At 49.8% G+C, this 17,349-nt stretch overlaps 1 protein-coding gene across 5 annotated transcripts in view; it reads right to left on the bottom strand.

Annotated features, from left to right (window-relative positions):
* Positions 1-17,349, bottom strand: part of NR4A3 (nuclear receptor subfamily 4 group A member 3) — a 310,256-nt gene that overhangs the window by 233,430 nt on the left and 59,477 nt on the right. For 4 of the 5 annotated variants that reach the window (XM_075314955.1, XM_075314958.1, XM_075314956.1 and 1 more), the window contains one exon: positions 4,347-5,191. In XM_075314955.1, the coding sequence (XP_075171070.1) occupies positions 4,347-5,189 (843 nt within the window). In that variant the 5' untranslated portion in view covers positions 5,190-5,191. The remainder of the gene's footprint in view (positions 1-4,346; positions 5,192-17,349) is intronic. The other variant, XM_075314959.1, reaches the window with a different exon arrangement.

The raw sequence follows: 17,349 nt of genomic DNA, 5'->3' as shown, positions 1-17,349 counted from the left end.
TGGACCAAGTGTACTAAGTCAAACATCTGGGAGCGGGGTGGTTTGTTACGGTGATACGCCCAGCGATGGACCCGTTGGGCCCTGACAGTCATTGTCACCCCCAGGCGAGCCAAGATTTCGGTTTTTAATTTTACATATTCTTGCGCATCTTGTTGGGCCAAGTCATAGTATGCCTTCTGCGGCTCCCCTGTTAAGTATGGCGCCAGCACCTCCCCCCACAGTACTTGCGGAAGTTTCTCACGCTCGGCAATTCTCTCAAACACCGTTAAAAAGGCCTCTATGTCATCCCCAGGGGTCATTTTCTGCATCGCATTCCTTACCGTCTTCCGGATGCATGAGTCCTCACCTGGTCTCTGGGTTGGATCAGTTCTCGGACCACGTATCGCCTCTGCAAGAAGTTTAATCTGCTGCTGCTGCTGTTCCTCTAGCTGCTGCTGCAACTGTTGTAACAGCCTATTGGTTTCCTGCTGGGCTTGTTGTTGTTGCTGCTGAGCATGCACCAGGTGTTTAATCACGTCCTCCATCTTGGGTGAATCAGCCTTCACCCAGGACATATATTGCTCCTGCCGCCGTCACACATTGTTCCTGGGAACGTTGCCCGCAGACCAACACCAAATGTAACAAGGCTACTCACTTGGCTGCGTGTTGAGGTAAGGACAGGAACGGTTTCATTTGAAAAGTCCGGCAGGTTTATTTTAAAAGTCTCATAACCTGCTTCAGCAGAAACATAAAGCAAGCCTTTTCGGCCACAAAGGTATAAAACAACAAAAAATAAAACCCAATAAGTCCGTGTCACTGCGGGCGTTCCCGCTCAGCATAAACAGTCCACTTTCACACAGAGCTCCTCTCTGTTAGAGTCCAGCAATCCCCAAACACAGACACCCTATGAGACTCCTGGTCTCCTTTTATATCCACAACCAGACCCAGAAGTGGAGGTATGTGAGCAGCCAGAGCCACCCATCTCTCCGGCTGCTCGTAAAACCCGGCCCTAATATTCTCCTAATATTCTCCCAGCACTACATGTACTGGAGCTTACTCCCGGGCTTACATTGCAGAGGATAACCATCTCTGCGACACATACCTCCCATCGACTATAGGACCAGTAACCCTGTTACAATATATATATATATATATATATATATATATATATATATATATATATATATATATATATATATACTGTATATATATATATATATACTGTATATTGTGTGCTATAATTGTGTATTATGTTAAATATAAATATATAATAATCCTATTAACAGAAGTACAAGGGACTGAAGCTGGTTGGGACTAACCATATTTAGAGTGTCACATGCAGACTGTAAAGAGCAAGCCTACTCTCACCGCACGCTCTTTGCCCGGATAACCGGCTATGCTAGGACTGCAGGGTAGGAGGGACCCTGGGAAATGAGCAGTAAACTACAAATTACTAATTCCTCCTTTCTTGAGAATGAAAGGGGTTTTTTTTAATAAAGGTTAAATTTTAAAATATCTTGTTTTTAGAAGCACTTTGCAATTTTGCCCATTTGTGAATATTGCCCATTTATGACCAAAAAACACCTTTATTACCTTAACAACAACCATTATGTGCCTTCAACAGCCGCAAGTGGAGCAGTGCTCCACCCACAGCTGTTAACCTGTTAAATTCCACTGTCAATCGTTGACAGCCACATTTAACATGTGTCGGCAAAGGGGGGGTGAAAGCCAGTATAGCAGGTGTTCATAAGAGATTGTGATTTTCACTATACAAAGCAGCTGATGCACTGTTAGGCTGGAAACACATCTATGCGAGTAAAATCGGTCCGAATTGGCTGAAAAAAACTCGGCTGATTTTAGTTCACGTTAGGTCAGCGTGCAATGCAACTGCACTGCGATCCTGAGATTTTTCTCATGATTGCAGTGCGTGTGCAATGTGTGTGTGATCCGTGTGTGATCCTTTTTTTTCTCAGCAGCTGTCATCTGCTATTCAGCTCTGCTACATGGCCGCTGACAGCAGCCACAGACAGCCATGTAGCAGAGCTGAATGGCAGATGACAGCAGACACAGACAGAGCCGCACGATCAGAATGAACTCGGGTGAACTTCACCCGACTTCACTGTCATCCCGCGGCTCTGTCTGTGTCGCGTCCTGATTAGCGGTCACCCGTGAAGGACTCACCGGTGACCGCTAATCCCCTGAGTGACTGAATTGAGCAGCGCGATTAGCGCTGCTGTCACTCAAGTTACCCGCGGCCAGCTGGATCCTCCCCCGTGACCGCAACTCACCTGTGACTTCATTGCTGTCATTCGAGCGACTTGCTGTCACTGTTGGAGGATCCAGCGGTGTCTGCGAGTAACCTGACTGACAGCTGATCACGCTTCTCACCTCAGTTGCTGCGTGGAGCTGACAAGAGCGGCGGTGTTCTTCTGCTGCTCCTGTCACCTTCATGTAGCAGAGCTAGAAGCGATGCGGGACCTCCGTGGATTACGTCGGATAAGCATGGTTTTTTTTGGGTACTTAATAAAGTGGTGAACGAGGGTCTTTGTTATTTATTATTTCAAATAAAGGATTTTTTTTCCCTATGTGTGTTTATTAACTTTAATTTACAGGTTAATCATTGGGGGTGTCTCATAGACGCCTGCAATGATTAATCTAGGATTTAGTGGCAGCTATGGGCTGCCATTAACTCCTTATTACCCCGATTGCCAACGCACCAGGGCAAATCGGGAACAGCCGAGTACAGTCCCAGAACAGTCACATCTAATAGAAGCGATCATTCTGGGCGGCTGCTGGCTGATATTGTTAGGCTGGGGGGCACCCCATAACGTGGAGCTCCCCATCCTGAGAATACCAGCCTTCAGCCGTATGGCTTTATCTGGCTGGTATTAAAATTGGGGGGACCGCACGTCGTTTTTTTTAATAATTTATTTATTTTACTGCACAGCATAGACACGCCCACCGGCTGCTGTGATTGGTTGCAGTGAGATAGCTGTCACTCAGCGTGGGGGCGTGTCTGACTGCAACCAATCATAGGCGCCGGTGGGCGGGTAAAGCAGGGAATACGAGATTGAATAATGAGCGGCCGGCTTTTTCAAAATAGTAAAAGCCGCCGGAGCAGTGTGAACGCCGTGCAGCGCCGCGCTGGTGATCGGGGATCGGTGAGTATGAGAGAGGGGGGGGTGAGGGATAGACCGACATGGACAGAGAGTGAGGGACAGAGATAGTGACCGACCGACAGAGAGAGAATAGAGACCGAGAGGGAGAGACCGACTGACAGAGAATAGTGATTGACAGACATTGTGAGACATCACTCGTTTCCAGTGTTTTAGGAAACATGCGAGAAATGTATTTAGAAAATCGGATGTCACTAGGATGGTGTGAGTGCCGTCCCGTGACATCCGATTTTTTACACGCTCCCATAGACTTGCATTGGAAAGACTCGCAGTAGAAACCGATTTGGACTGAGAAAAAAAATCGCAAATGCGAGCTGAATCATTCACTAACATGTGTCCGATTCCAATGCGAGATTTTCTCGCATTGCTCTACTGCGAGAAACTCGCAAGTGAGAAGCAGCCCGTATGTATAGCACAAACGATCAGACGATCCCAGCTTCAAGTCCCCTAAAGGGACCTTTAAATAAAGTAAAAAGTAAAAAAAATGTTTTAAAAAATATGGAAAAAAAAAACAACTAAAATTCAACCCCCCCCCCTTGGTAAATAATGTAACAAGAAAAAAATCAAAACACCCAAATTGTATCTTCCCCAAAATAGTAGCAGTAAAAATATAAGCTCATGGCGCAAAAAAATAAGCCTTCACCCAGCCCAATATCTCGAAAATTGAAGTATACAGGCCTCTGAAAATGGCAACACAAACTAATTTGTATTTTACAAATTTCCCCCCAAATTTTTACCAATGAAATACCAAACATACATTGGTTTTTTTTTTTCTGCGCATTCGTACTGACCTGGAGAATCATATATTCAAGGTCAGTTTTACCATAAAGCGAACATAGTAAAGAAAACTATACTATACTATACAAACTATAGTGAAATTGTACTTTTTTTGCAATTTCAATGCACTTGGAATTTTTGGCCCTCTTTTTTGGCATGATAAAATGAATAGTGTCATTCAAAAGTACAACTTGTCCTGCAAAAAATAAGCCTTTCTACGGCTATGTTAACGGAAAATTAAAAAAGTTAGGGCTTCTGGAAGAAGGTGAGGTAAAACAAATTTCAATGCCATTAAGGAATTAAGTACAGTTTCTGAACTAATAATGCCTTAATTTTAAAATATTTCTACAATATTGCCTGACTATTTACTTCCACCCCAAATAAACACATGCATAATACCAAATGTTATCTTACCTTAAAGAAGCCTTTACATCCCTCACATGTTCTAACACCATAGTGCTGACATGCAGCATTGTCTCCACACACTGCACAGGCTCCCTCCCCAGATGAAGAGCTTCTACTAGATGGTGATGGAATACTTCCCTCGCTGACTATGTTATTTACTTGACCACTTGACAGTGAGGAAAATACAAGATTCGATACTTTTGCTATTGGCAGATTGAACTTAATGGATTCTCTTGGTATTTGTGTCTGATCTCCTTGAGTACTTGCTGAAATGTTATGAGAAGATTCGTAGCATACTTGGGGGTTAGACAATGGAGTACCTGGAGGAGAATTTTTAAGATGAAAAATTGGAAATCGTGGAGAAACAGTTTTATTTGATGCATCCATCAAGTGACCAGGAGTCATACATGAATGTGTACCTGACAAGGGGTAAGGTTCTTCCCAATGTAGTGTTTGGGGAGCGGAAAATCCAGGTGCAGATGAAATTGATGGAGCTGATGATTTGAAATACATTGAAGTGCTTGGCATGGCTTCTTGCGCTTGAGAGATTGAACTTTGGTAGGTGACCAAATGGGTATTTTCCATTTTTATCAGTGGCCTTTGCCCAGATGTTTGCATTTGGTACAGGCAGGAAGGCTTAAGTTCATAGTTTCCTGAATATCCCTCAATGAAAGTGCTAAAACTTGGCAAGGATGTTGTTGCTGAAGCTGTAACCTCTGTGCTGTTCAATTCTACGTTACATTTTGCAGTTGAAGTGTTTGTCAGGGCTACACTGAATTCAGACGCAGGACCATAAATCGGGGTTAGATATGTAGAACCAGGTGGAGTGGGATTATACTGAACACAGGTCATATCTAGAGAAAAATACAAATATGAGAAATTAAACTCAGAAATATATATAGACATTTATTTGCAGCAAACTACAACCAAATGCACAATTTTTATTTTTTATACCATATTGTCAAAATAGAAGTTTTGTCTAATCTGTTCTCATTCTGTTGTTTACTGCTTTAGTACATTTCTAACAAGCTGAATCTGCACACAGGCCTTTAAGACAGGGAATGGTAAAACCCATTTCTATTTATCTAGACATTTCTAGGAGGAATACAAAATGGATACAAAAATGTAGTGGTGTAAGGAAAGATACTTGATACTTCAGAATTATTTTCTAGGGAAAGTAAGTACAGTGTTTCCTTGAAAATAAGTAGTGATGGGCGAACCCAAACTGAAAAGTTCTGGGTCTGTTACCGAACAGTGTTTGTGCACATGGTCCCGAACACGAGTTTTCCTGGGAAGCTCGTGTTACAGTTCAGGTCCAGGGGCTGTAAAAAAAAGCCCATTAGTAAAAAGATTATGATTATACTTACAGGTCCCATGACGCGTTCTGCAGACCCGCTCAGCCACTGTCTCCCGGCCTCTTTTGCTTCCGGGTCCCATCGCTAATGGGAACCTGTCAGGTAATTTATGTGTTCTAACCTAGTAGCATTGTGATGTATGTGCTAGTAACCCCTTCCTACCCATCCCTGTGTGTAATGTGCATGTATAAAAATGTGTTTTATTACTTATGTGTTCCCTATGTAAATGAGCAGGGGCTCTAGCCCCATGGGCATCGCATCGCCCTGTGGGCTTTTGTATATTTTGGGCGTGGGCGTGATACCATGGATTTACATCAGCGATGTGACCGTCGCTACTTCAGATCTCACGCATGCACACTTACCACAGCCTTTTCTCATCTTCAGACGCACACTGTGCATGCTCAGAAGGCTCCTGCGGTTCCGGTCATGCACAGAGCGCGTCTAAAGAAGAGAAGCAAGCATCTGGATAACAAGGCTGCGGGAATGGTAAGTGCGTATGCGTGAGATCTGAAATAGCGACGGTCACGTCGCTGATGTAAATCCGTGGTATTATACAGGGGTGTGATACCACGGAAAATATGCAAACGCCCATGGGGCTAGAGCCCCTGCTCATTTACATAGGGTACACATAAGTAATAAAACATATTTTTATACATTCCCATTACACATTATTATAACACAGGGATGGGTAGGAAGGGGTTACTAGCACACACATCACACTGCTACTAGGTTAGAACACATAAATTACCTGACAGGTTCCCTTTAACTTCCAGCGGTATTCATTGCACTGCTCGTCACTCGCCAGTTTTCTGCTTTTTTTGATAGTGTTCGCCGTGACGTCATGAACCATGGAGACTCGCAGGAGTCATACACAAGTGGAATCATACCCTCACTGTTAGCCTGCTTCTCGCTCTGTAGAGACGCTTGTCTGTGACTCGCCCACCCCAGGGCTATGGGACACCCGGTGCCGGGCCGGACTAGTCCGGGGGTCGTCAGTGGTGGCGGGGCCCGACTCCGTGGCCCTGGTGGGTGTCAATTAAATATGGCTTGTGACTTGGGGTGAATAAAGTTTGTGTTCGTGATGCCACCTGTGGTATGCGGCTATTAAGCCGCCGCTGCTGTATGAGGCCTCCGGGGTGATGAAATGGCGGCAATGATGGTACTGCTCCCCACAGGTGGAGCAATACCCCGGGGCACAGTTGGTGTTCGTGAGAGTCTATGGTGTGGTGGAAGTCTATGCAGGCGACAATAACTGAGACAACACCAGAGGGTGCAATTCCAAGGTCTTTACTCACACTTCCTGGGCTTAAGCACACTGGTGCCTCTGGACTGCTGAGACCCACTGTCAGGGACCTCCGCCAATCCTGGGTAATTCCTGGAATGAAAGCCGGTACCCTTCTCTCTAAAGTGTCTCTGTCTTCAGCTGTCTCCTTAAGCCTAGCTCTTTTAGGATGAACCTGCTCGGCCTCCACTACAGCCTCCAGGCTGGGAGCTCGCCTGTCGGTTGACTGCCCCCTTTCTAGAGGTTCTGCTGTGAGCTGTGGCCCGGGGAGTTTGCAACTTTCCCTGGGCCTCAGTTTTTACGGTTAGAGATGATTTTTCACTCCTTCTGTTTCTAGGGACCGTCCCCTGTTGCGGCTTGATCCCTCCACCGATGTTCTTGTGGAACAGGCCACCAAAGCTCAAAAGCTATCCGTGGCCCTGGAATCCCTTTGTTCCCTGCATGGTGTCACCTGGACCCTCTGAGTCCCAGGGTCTTCACCAGGAAGCGTCACTTTCTTCTCCTAGCTCCTGTCTGACTAGAGCTTTCTTTCTGCTTCTCCTTCTCGTCTGCCTCCCGCAGACCTCCTCCTCCTTCTCCCCTCTCTCTCTATCTCCTTCTCACTAAACTTGACCTTCCTTTCTCTGTCTGCTCTCTGGTGGCTCCTCCCACCTCCCCAGTTGCTAAGCTGTACCCTATAGGAGCAGGGATGGGTCTTACGGCCCCTCCCAGCATGCAGCATGGGAGGGTTACTGCCACTGTCCCTGGTCCCAGTGTGTACCTAACAATGGGTGTAGTGTAGATTTGCCTGGGACCGGCGTTCACTCCGTTCCTTACCCAGAATGGGACATCACACCGCTGGATGGGGTGCAATGTTCCTGTGGCGACGGAAGCCTCAGGGGCGCCACACTCCCCCACAGCGAATCCCAGCACGTCCTCGGGCTGAAAAACAACAGAAAATGTGGAAGGAATTGAAAAAGACATTTTTACATGCATGTAATAAAACATTTTTAAAACTTTTCTTCCCTTTATGGGAGGCACAGATACTTTTAACGTTTCAAACATTCTTATAAAGAAAAACTCTAAGTGTGCACTTCCAGTCCATTGCACGGTTTTGCACTTCCACCATAATTCTGGTAGGGGGCACAACTGGTGCAACTATATACATCTTGGCTACAACAAGTCCAGTAGCCTGGCAGTTCGTTCAACTTTTTAAACTACAAAGGCAACATACCCACCACTAAGTCCAGTGGCCTGGTAACACAGGACACATTATACATTCACAGCCACCGGGGACCACATTCCAGTCCAGTGGCCCGGTAACACATACACATGGGGGGTGACATCTTCAAAAAGTACACGGGGCAGTAAGGCAGGGTAGGGTGTCGTCTTCAAAAAGAATATGAGGGCAGACAAGGGCTATATACAGTTCTGCTACATCTTCATTCCTTTACTCTTCAGTGCTGGGGTCCTTGGGGTCCCGCTTTGGCAGGGCCCTAGGCAGCATATAGGCCATGGAGATCCTGGTCTGCGTCTCCTGAGTGGCTGTAGCAGGCCTGCTGCAAAGTTCTGCGGCCCGGGCCTGCTCTGAGGTAGTGCTGCTGGCGGGGGCGGTACTGCACGCTGGCATAGTGCGGCGCAACTCCGGTTCTTCTGGGGCCTCCTCCTCCCGCAGGACATGAACACTCAGGGCATACCAGCCACCGCTCCCCATCAGCCGTGTGTACTCCACCTGGTCGCCAGGCTGCACATCTCGCCCTGGGTGGCCCTTGGTCAAGTGCTCCTCAATGTCGCGGCGGGAGACAAAGACATCCTTGCCCAGGCCGGGCTCCCGGATAAAGCCCCAGCCCGCCGTGTGCCTGAAGTCAATCACTTGGCCCCTTCTCACTGGGCCCTGGGATCCCTTGCGGGCCTTCCGGATCTGCGCCTTGGAGGCCAAATTGGACGCCTCCACGACCCTCCGCTTCTCCTCACGGAGCTCCCTCTCCTGCTGGAACAGCTCCACTTGGCGGGCGCAGGCTATCCCTTTCGCCAGTGGGGTTTCGGCAGGGCGCAGGGGCCGGGCCAGTCCCAGATCACGGACCGGAGTGACATCCCAGCTCGCTCCCGGTGATGTGGTTCCCAGGAGGCTAACAGGGGGACTCGGCAGGTGGCCCACCAGTGGCTCGGGGCCCAGGTGGCACCAGGCGCCATCTTCGGGGCCCTTTGGCAGGTTTCCGGCGTCCCCTGGGGCTTCAGCGGGGCTGGCGAGGAAGTCTAGCAGGGCTGTGGAGGGGCTGGGCGTTGGCGCTTGGTAGGGCCACGGGGGCGGACGGGTCAGGGCAGTATATAGCTCACCCGGGCGCTGCTCAGCGGCCTCCATCCTGTGGCCCACGTCCCCAGGCGCCATCCGGTTTTCTCTCCGCCGGTCCACCTCCATCTGCATGGTGCTCAGCCTCCGGGCCAGGATCTTCATCTCCTCCCGGAGCAGGTCCAGCTCAGGATCCATTTCCCGGGTCCCTGGTGTGCACTTCTGCGGCTCCTCCGCCATGCTGCTGACCTGGGGAATGTTCGCTGCTACACTGCTCGGGTGCTCGACCACGCCACTCGGCTGCACCCTTTCCCCTCTCGGAGGCAGAGCCGGAGGCTGCACCAGCCTCTGGCGCCAGATTGGCGCCCAGCCCATCACGGACGGCACCGCTCCGCTTGCGATCAGGTACATTTTCTTTATCTGCTGGTCTGGCATTTAGACTCGGGTTGACAGCCAGCCAGCTTTTCTAGGTGCCATGTCTTCTTCCTCCGCTCTCCATAGCGGGCTCCGCTTCGCGCTCTTTTCTTAGACAAGCGGCGGGGCTTCTTTTCGCGCTCTTTCTGCAGGCACACCCCCCTTATTCCTGCGCTCAGTGGCTTCAATGGCGGCAGTTTCTCACTATAACAGTCTTTTAAGCACAATTCTTCAGGCGCACAGTACCCGGTGGGACCGGGCACGAAATCCTGTTCGTGACGCCAAAGTTGACTCGCCCACCCCAGGGCTATGGGACACCCGGTGCCGGGCCGGACTAGTCCGGGGGTCGTCAGTGGTGGCGGGGCCCGACTCAGTGGCCCTGGTGGGTGTCAATTAAATATGGTTTGTGACTTGGGGTGAATAAAGTTTGTGTTCGTGACGCCACCTGTGGTATGCGGCTATTAAGCCGCCGCTGCTGTATGAGGCCTCCGGGGTGATGAAATGGCGGCAATGATGGTACTGCTCCCCACAGGTGGAGCAATACCCCAGGGCACAGTTGGTGCTCGTGAGAGTCTATGGTGTGGTGGAAGTCTATGCAGGCGACAATAACTGAGACAACACCAGAGGGTGCAATTCCAAGGTCTTTACTCACACTTCCTGGGCTTAAGCACACTGGTGCCTCTGGACTGCTGAGACCCACTGTCAGGGACCTCTGCCGATCCTGGGTAATTCCTGGAATGAAAGCCGGTACCCTTCTCTCTAAAGTGTCTCTGTCTTCAGCTGTCTCCTTAAGCCTAGCTCTTTTAGGATGAACCTGCTCAGCCTCTAGGCTGGAAGCTCGCCTGTCGGTTGACTGCCCCCTTTCTAGAGGTTCTGCTGTGGGCTGTGGCCCAGGGAGTTTGCGACTTTCCCTGGGCCTCGGTTTTTACGGTTAGAGATGATTTTTCACTCCTTCTGTTTCTAGGGACCGTCCCCTGTTGCGGCTTGATCCCTCCACCGATGTTCTTGTGGAACAGGCCACCACAGCTCAAAAGCTATCCGTGGCCCTGGAATCCCTTCGTTCCCTGCTTGGTGTCACCTGGACCCTCTGAGTCCCAAGGTTTTCACCAGGAAGCGTCACTTTCTTCTCCTAGCTCCTGTCTGACTAGAGCTTTCTTTCTGCTTCTTCTTCTCGCCTGCCTCCCGCAGACCTTCCTCCTCCTTCTCCCCTCTCTCTCTATCTCCTTCTCACTAAACTTGACCTTCCTTTCTCTGTCTGCTCTCTGGTGGCTCCTCCCACCTCCCCAGTTGCTAAGCTGTACCCTATAGGAGCAGGGATGGGTCTTACGGCCCCTCCCAGCATGCAGCATGGGAGGGTTACTGCCACTGTCCCTGGTCCCAGTGTGTACCTAACAATGGGTGTAGTGTAGATTTTCCTGGTGACCGGCGTTCACTCCTTTCCTTACCCAGAATGGGACATCACACCGCTGGATGGGGTGCAATGTTCCTGTGGCGACGGAAGCCTCAGGGGCGCCACATCTGTACAGAGCGATGAAGCAGAGCTAACATTGCTCTCCATGTGGACTATGTTGAACTAAGGATTTTTTTTTATAATAAAGAGTCTCTAAATGTTAGAGACTTCATCTTCAACAATTAGAGACTTCATCTTTATTATAAAAAAAATCCTTAGTCGGACGTAGTCCACAGGGAGAGCAATGTCAGCTCTGCTTCTTCGCTCTGTATAGACAAGCGTCTCTACAGAGCTCGAAGCAGGCTGACAGTGAGGGTATGATTCCACTTGCGTAAGACTCCTGCGAGTCTCGCATTGGTATCACCCGCCACAGCGCACACTCTCCTGACAGAAGCGCCTCAGCTGCATGGAAATACATGCAGCCGGCCCGCTCCTGTCAGAGGAGTGTGAGCTGTGCAGGGTGATACCGATGGGAGACTCGCACAGTGACAGTCAAAGTTCAATCGAGTCCATGACTAATCATGGACTCGGGTGAACCCTGACGTCACCGCAAACATGGCCAAAAACAGCCGAAGACTGGCAAGTGATGAGCAGTGCAGTGAATACCACCACCATAAGTTAATGATCTGACCCTAAAGCAGAAGCGGCCGAGAGATAGCGGGTCTGCAGGACGTGTCGTGGGGCCTGTAAGTATAATGACAATCTTTATTTTACAACCCCTACCCCCCCGCCCCATTCCACAACTGTAAAGTCGAAGCTCGGGGTTAGTACACAAGTTCGTGTTATCTTCGACCCTGAACACGGACTTTACAAAAGGTATGGGCGAGTCTCCCGATCCCAAACATCGGGGGGTTCGCCCATCACTAAAAATAACCTATCGCAAAAATAAGCCTGAGCTGGAATTTTCAGCCTTTTTGGAGTATGCTTAAAATATAAGCCCTACTCTAAAAAATAAGCCCTAGTTGCAGTTCAATAAGAAAGAGTCCATGCAGCTATCACAGTATTATTACGCTCTCAAACACACACATCAGGTCATAGTATCACTCCATTCTTATATACACACATACATCGCGTCACAGTATCACTTCGCGCTCACATACACACATATCGTATCACAGTATCATTCAGCTCTTACACACACACATCAGGTTGCGATATCATTCTGCAGACACACACACACATATTGAGTTGCAGTACCACTCCACTGTCACTAAGGCTAAGTTCACATTTCCGCTAAAATGTATCAGTCTTAATCCGCTGCTATGGTAAACAACGGAATCCGTTTAGCGGATTCCGTTGTGTCCCATAGACTTGCATTAGTGGCGGATTGCGACTGATGACCCTGCGTTGCGTCCACTGCGTCGCGGTCCGTCATTTTTTGACTGACCGTTGGGCGGAGAGCAACGCAGAATGTAACGTTTTTCTGGCAGTCAAAATTGACGCACCGCGCAGGAATCCGCCGCAGTCCGTCACACTTGTAATGTATGTCTATGGTGCTGGATTCCGTCGTAATCTGTCTTACGACGGAATCCAGCGCTGGATTCCGTCATGCTCTACTGAGCATGCCCAGCAGGTTTGGCACACCCACTGGGCTGTCCCAAACACAAACGGATCATGACTGATCCGTCAAAAAACGGACGCACAGCGGATGCAACGGACGCAACGGATCAGTTTTTTCCACAGGATTCCTGTGAAAGGAATCCTGTGAAAAACACATCCGTTGCATCAGTTGACAACTTAAAAATGACTGATCCGTTGCTGACGGACCTGACGGATTTAAAACAACGGAAGTGTGAACCTAGCCATACTCTGCACAAAATATACTGCTTCCAGCCAGCAGGGGAAGTAAACCGCTGTGAAATGCTTTGGGTCTGGTAAGTGCCATTCTTTTGGGGATGATTGCTTTCTTTTGGGGCAAATTTAGTAGTACATTTAAGCCGGCAGAAATAAGACCTTCTCTAAAAATAAGCCATAGCATGTCTTTAGGAGCAAAAAATAATATAACACTGTCTAATTTTTGGGGAAACACGGTATTTACCGAAACAGTCCTCTGTAATACTAAAAGCTTCCAGGTCCCTACACAGCTGCAGGTCAGTCTGTGGCCGCTTGCTTTACAAACAAAAATATGCTCTGAACATGATAATCCTGCATTATCAATATAGTTTCTCAGTTCACAAGTATAAAAGAATGTCTATCATTTAGCTCACTTCGCCAAAGAGAGACAGTTCTTTTGGATCACTAATGGCTCTCTATTAAATACTAGTTCACACATGGGGTAAACTGGTTTTAGGGTAAAATCACTCAGTATTGTTATGGTTGAAACAATGCCCATTTGTATTTGGACAATGGCAGCGTGATTTTTAAACTTTTACAGAGAGCTGTTGAATGGGTGGGTGAGTTAAAGGGAACCTGTCGGGTCTAATATGCACCCTGAACCACAAGCAGTTCTGGGTATATATTGCTAATCACTGCCTAACCGTCGCTGTATACACTAGCATAGATGAAGAGATCTTTAGAAAACGTATTTCTAAAGATTTTTTAAAGTATGCTAAAGAGTGAGGGCAGTAGGCCCTGTGCGTTAGTTCCCTTGCCAGTCGCCCACATTAGAATGTTAGTACGTCCCTGTGGGTGTGCTAACATGCTAATGAATGCGCAGCATCAAAGGATGATGTCACTCACCTCTCCGTTGCCATCGCCGCCTGACGCTAGATTTCAGCTCAGTGCGCATGACCCTGGAGTTTGGGTCATGCGCACTATGGAGCCAGGTGTACGTGTCCTTTCTACAAAATGAAGTAGTGTACATGACCCAAACTCCGGGGTCATGCGCACTGAGCCAAAATCCCCCGTCGGACGCAATAGCAGTGGAGAGGTGAGTGAGATCATCCTGTGACGCTATGTATTCATTAGCATGTTAGCACAACCACAGGCAGGGCCGCCATCGGGGCATTACTACTGAGACTGGTGTAGGGGGGGGGCGGCTGAGCCAGGAACAATTACACAGCTCTCCCCCCCTTCATCGCCCCCAACCAGTCACAGTCACAGCAGGACCCCGGCAGTGTTGCTTTTGCAACTATACACGTGGCTAATTTGCATCACGTGCAAATTAGCCACGTGTGCTGGATATACCGAGTATGCAGCTGCATACTCGGTATCTAGGTGGGAGCTGGCGGTGCATCTGTCCCGGGTGCAACTGTGAGGGGGGCACTGTCGGGCTGCCTGATGCGGCAGTGTGAAAGTCTGACCGCGTTTGCGGCCCCATAGTGGGAGCCGGTTATTTTCTGTCATGCTGGGGCCCTTGCTCCCGTTCAGTAATGAGGGCAATGTAACCTGTTGTCCGGAGCTCCAGGCTCCGGGGGGTCCTGGTCAGATCGCCCTCATCACATGCTGCATGCCGGGCAGGGAGCGATCCTGCAGCTCCGCACAGTCAGTGCAGGCAGCGGAACGCAGGAATCTCTCCTCTGTTCCCTGCCCAATACTTTCTCTGTGACACATGCGGCGCGCCCTGATGACGGCAGTACTGCGCGCGCGCGCGCGCGCGTGTGATTTCAAAAGTTCCCGGCCGGCAGGAAAAGGAGAGGCACAGTGGGGGCCTTCACGGAGAGAAGAAGCTGAGGGGCCCCTAGGAGAACAGCATCGGCATAGCCAGGGTCCGTACAAGAGGAGAAGCAGCTCAGCGGGGGGCCCATACGGAGGTGCCTGAGGAGGGAGAGGTGAGTGGTGACTAATAACTGAGGAGGGGACTATGAGGAGGAGGAGGAGGGGGTTACTGGTGACTAATACTAGGGGTGTAGCAGTAGCTTAGCTACCGGGGTGGGCGGTTGCCCCGAGCTGCTGCCTCCCAGGGCCATGTTAAAACAGGGGTTTTTTTGTTTTGTTTTAAACTGTCATTTCCTTTTGCCATCTAGCAAATCCGGCGTTTTTTTTTTCCAGGGGGGGGGGAGAGGGGATTTAAATACCTGAGTGCTGCAGAGGCAGGGAAGCTCTAAAATGCTCACATGCAGGACCTGCGATGACGTCATGCCATGTCACCCCCATGTGGGAGGAGCCAGAAGATACTCATTACCTGTCGTCATGTGGCCTCATCTGCTACAGCTACTCAAGAGTAGCTGTAGCAGATGAGAGCACATGATGACAGGTAATGAGTGAAGAGGAGGATATGGGGGGTGCTGAGTGTGACAAGAGAGGGGCAGAGTGTGACAAGAGAGGGGCAGAGTGTGATGGGCTCAGTGTGACAGGAGGAGGGCAGAGTGTGACAGGAGGAGGGCATAGAGTGACAGGAGGAGGGCATAGTGTGACAGGAGGAGGGCATAGTGTGACAGGAGGGGGGCAGAGTGTGACAGGAGGGGGGCAAAGTGTGACAGGAGGGGGGCAGAGTGTGACGGAGGGGGGCAGTGTAGAGGGTGTATTACGGAAAGAGGTGGTGTAGAGCGTGTATTATGGAAAAAGGCTGTTTAAGTGGTGTGTTGTGTTATGTAGAGGGATGGTGTAGAAGGTGCATTATGGAGAGGGGCGGTGTAGAGCGTGTATTATGGAGCAGGTAGGTGTAGAGCGTGTATTATGGAGCAGGTAGGTGTAGAGCGTGTATTATGGAAAGAGGCGATGTAGGTGGTGTGTTATGGAGAGGGGTGATGTAGAAGGTGCATTATGGAGAGGGATAGGCGGTATAGAGGGTGTATTATTACTTTTCTGAGGGAAATACTTCCTTTTCTGGAACAACTTCAAGGGTACTAAGACTTTTGGCCATGACTGTGTGTGTGTGTGTGTGTGTGTGTGTGTGTGTGTATGTATATATATATATATATATATATATATATATATATATATATATATATATATACTAGAAGGTGGCCCGATTCTACATATCGGGTATTCTAGAATTTACGTATTGTGTAGTTTAATGTATGATTTTTGTTATATATATATATATATATATATATATATATATGTTGTTGTCTGTAGTTACCAAGTGTTTGTGTAGGGGCTGTACATGTTCTGGTTGTTGTCTGGGTGTGGCGGGGGGTGAGAGCGGTGTTTGTGTGTTGCGTTGTGTGTCGTTATTTGTGGAGCGCTGTGTGTCTGTATCGTTGTGTATGTGTGTTGCACGGTTTGTGTGGGTGTGGGGTGTGTGTTTTGTGCAATGTGTGTGTTGTGCGGTATGTGCGTATATTTGTGTGTGCCACGGTGTTTGTGTGTTGGGTGTTGTGTGTGTGTGGCGTTGTCTGTGTGTGGGGGTGTCTGTGTAGGGCAGTGTTTGTGGTTCCCAGTGTGTGTGTGGTGTGTTGTGCAGTGCGTGTGTGGCAGTGTGTGTGTGTGTGTGTTTTGGGGGGAGGTGTGCACCCACCATCGTGATCCATCCCCCATGCTGCGCACCCCCCATTGTGCTCCATCCCCACTCCCCATTGTGCTCCATCCCCCATGCTGCGTACTCCATCCCCCATGCTGCGCATTCCCCATCGTGCTCCATCCCCCATGCTGTGCACTCCCAAACGTGCTCCATCCCCCATGCTGCGCACCCCCCATCGTGCTCCATCCCCCATGCTGCGCACTCCCCATCGTGCTCCATCCCCCATGCTGCGCACTCCCCATCGTGCTCCATCCCCCATGCTGCGCACTGCCCATCGTGCTCCATCCCCCATGCTGCGTACTCCCCATCGTGTTCCATCCCCCATGCTGCGCACCCCCCATCGTTCTCAATCCCCCATGCTGCACATTCCCCATCGTGCTCCATCCCCCATGCTGCGCACTCCCAAATGTGCTCTATCCCCCATACTGCGCACTCCCCATCGTGCTCTATCCCCCATGCTGCGCACTCCCAAACGTGCTCCATCACCCATGCTGCGCACTCCCCATCGTGCTCCATCCCCCATGCTGCGCACCCCCCATCGTGCTCCATCCCCCATGCTGCGCACTCCCCATCGTGCTCCATCCCCCATGCTGCGCACCCCCCATCGTGCTCAATCCCCCATGCTGCGCACCCCACATCGTGCTCCATCCCCCATGCTGCGCACCCGCCATCGTGCTCCACATTCACACATCAGACAGTAAACACGCACACATCTGATCGCATACACTCACACACACACCCCACTTCTCCCTGTGCCCACCGGTGTGCGGTCCCAGCAGCTGTGCTGCACGCCGTGCTCCTCTGCCGACACTCACAGATCCGATCGCATACACTCACACACACACACTCACACATCAGAACACACTCACGCACATCCGATCGCATACACTCACAGACA

Source organism: Anomaloglossus baeobatrachus, chromosome 6 (genome assembly GCF_048569485.1).
Source record: "Anomaloglossus baeobatrachus isolate aAnoBae1 chromosome 6, aAnoBae1.hap1, whole genome shotgun sequence".
NCBI lineage: Eukaryota > Metazoa > Chordata > Amphibia > Anura > Aromobatidae > Anomaloglossus > Anomaloglossus baeobatrachus.
Note: the sequence above shows the minus strand (reverse complement) of the source record. Positions and strands in the feature narration are given on the sequence as shown.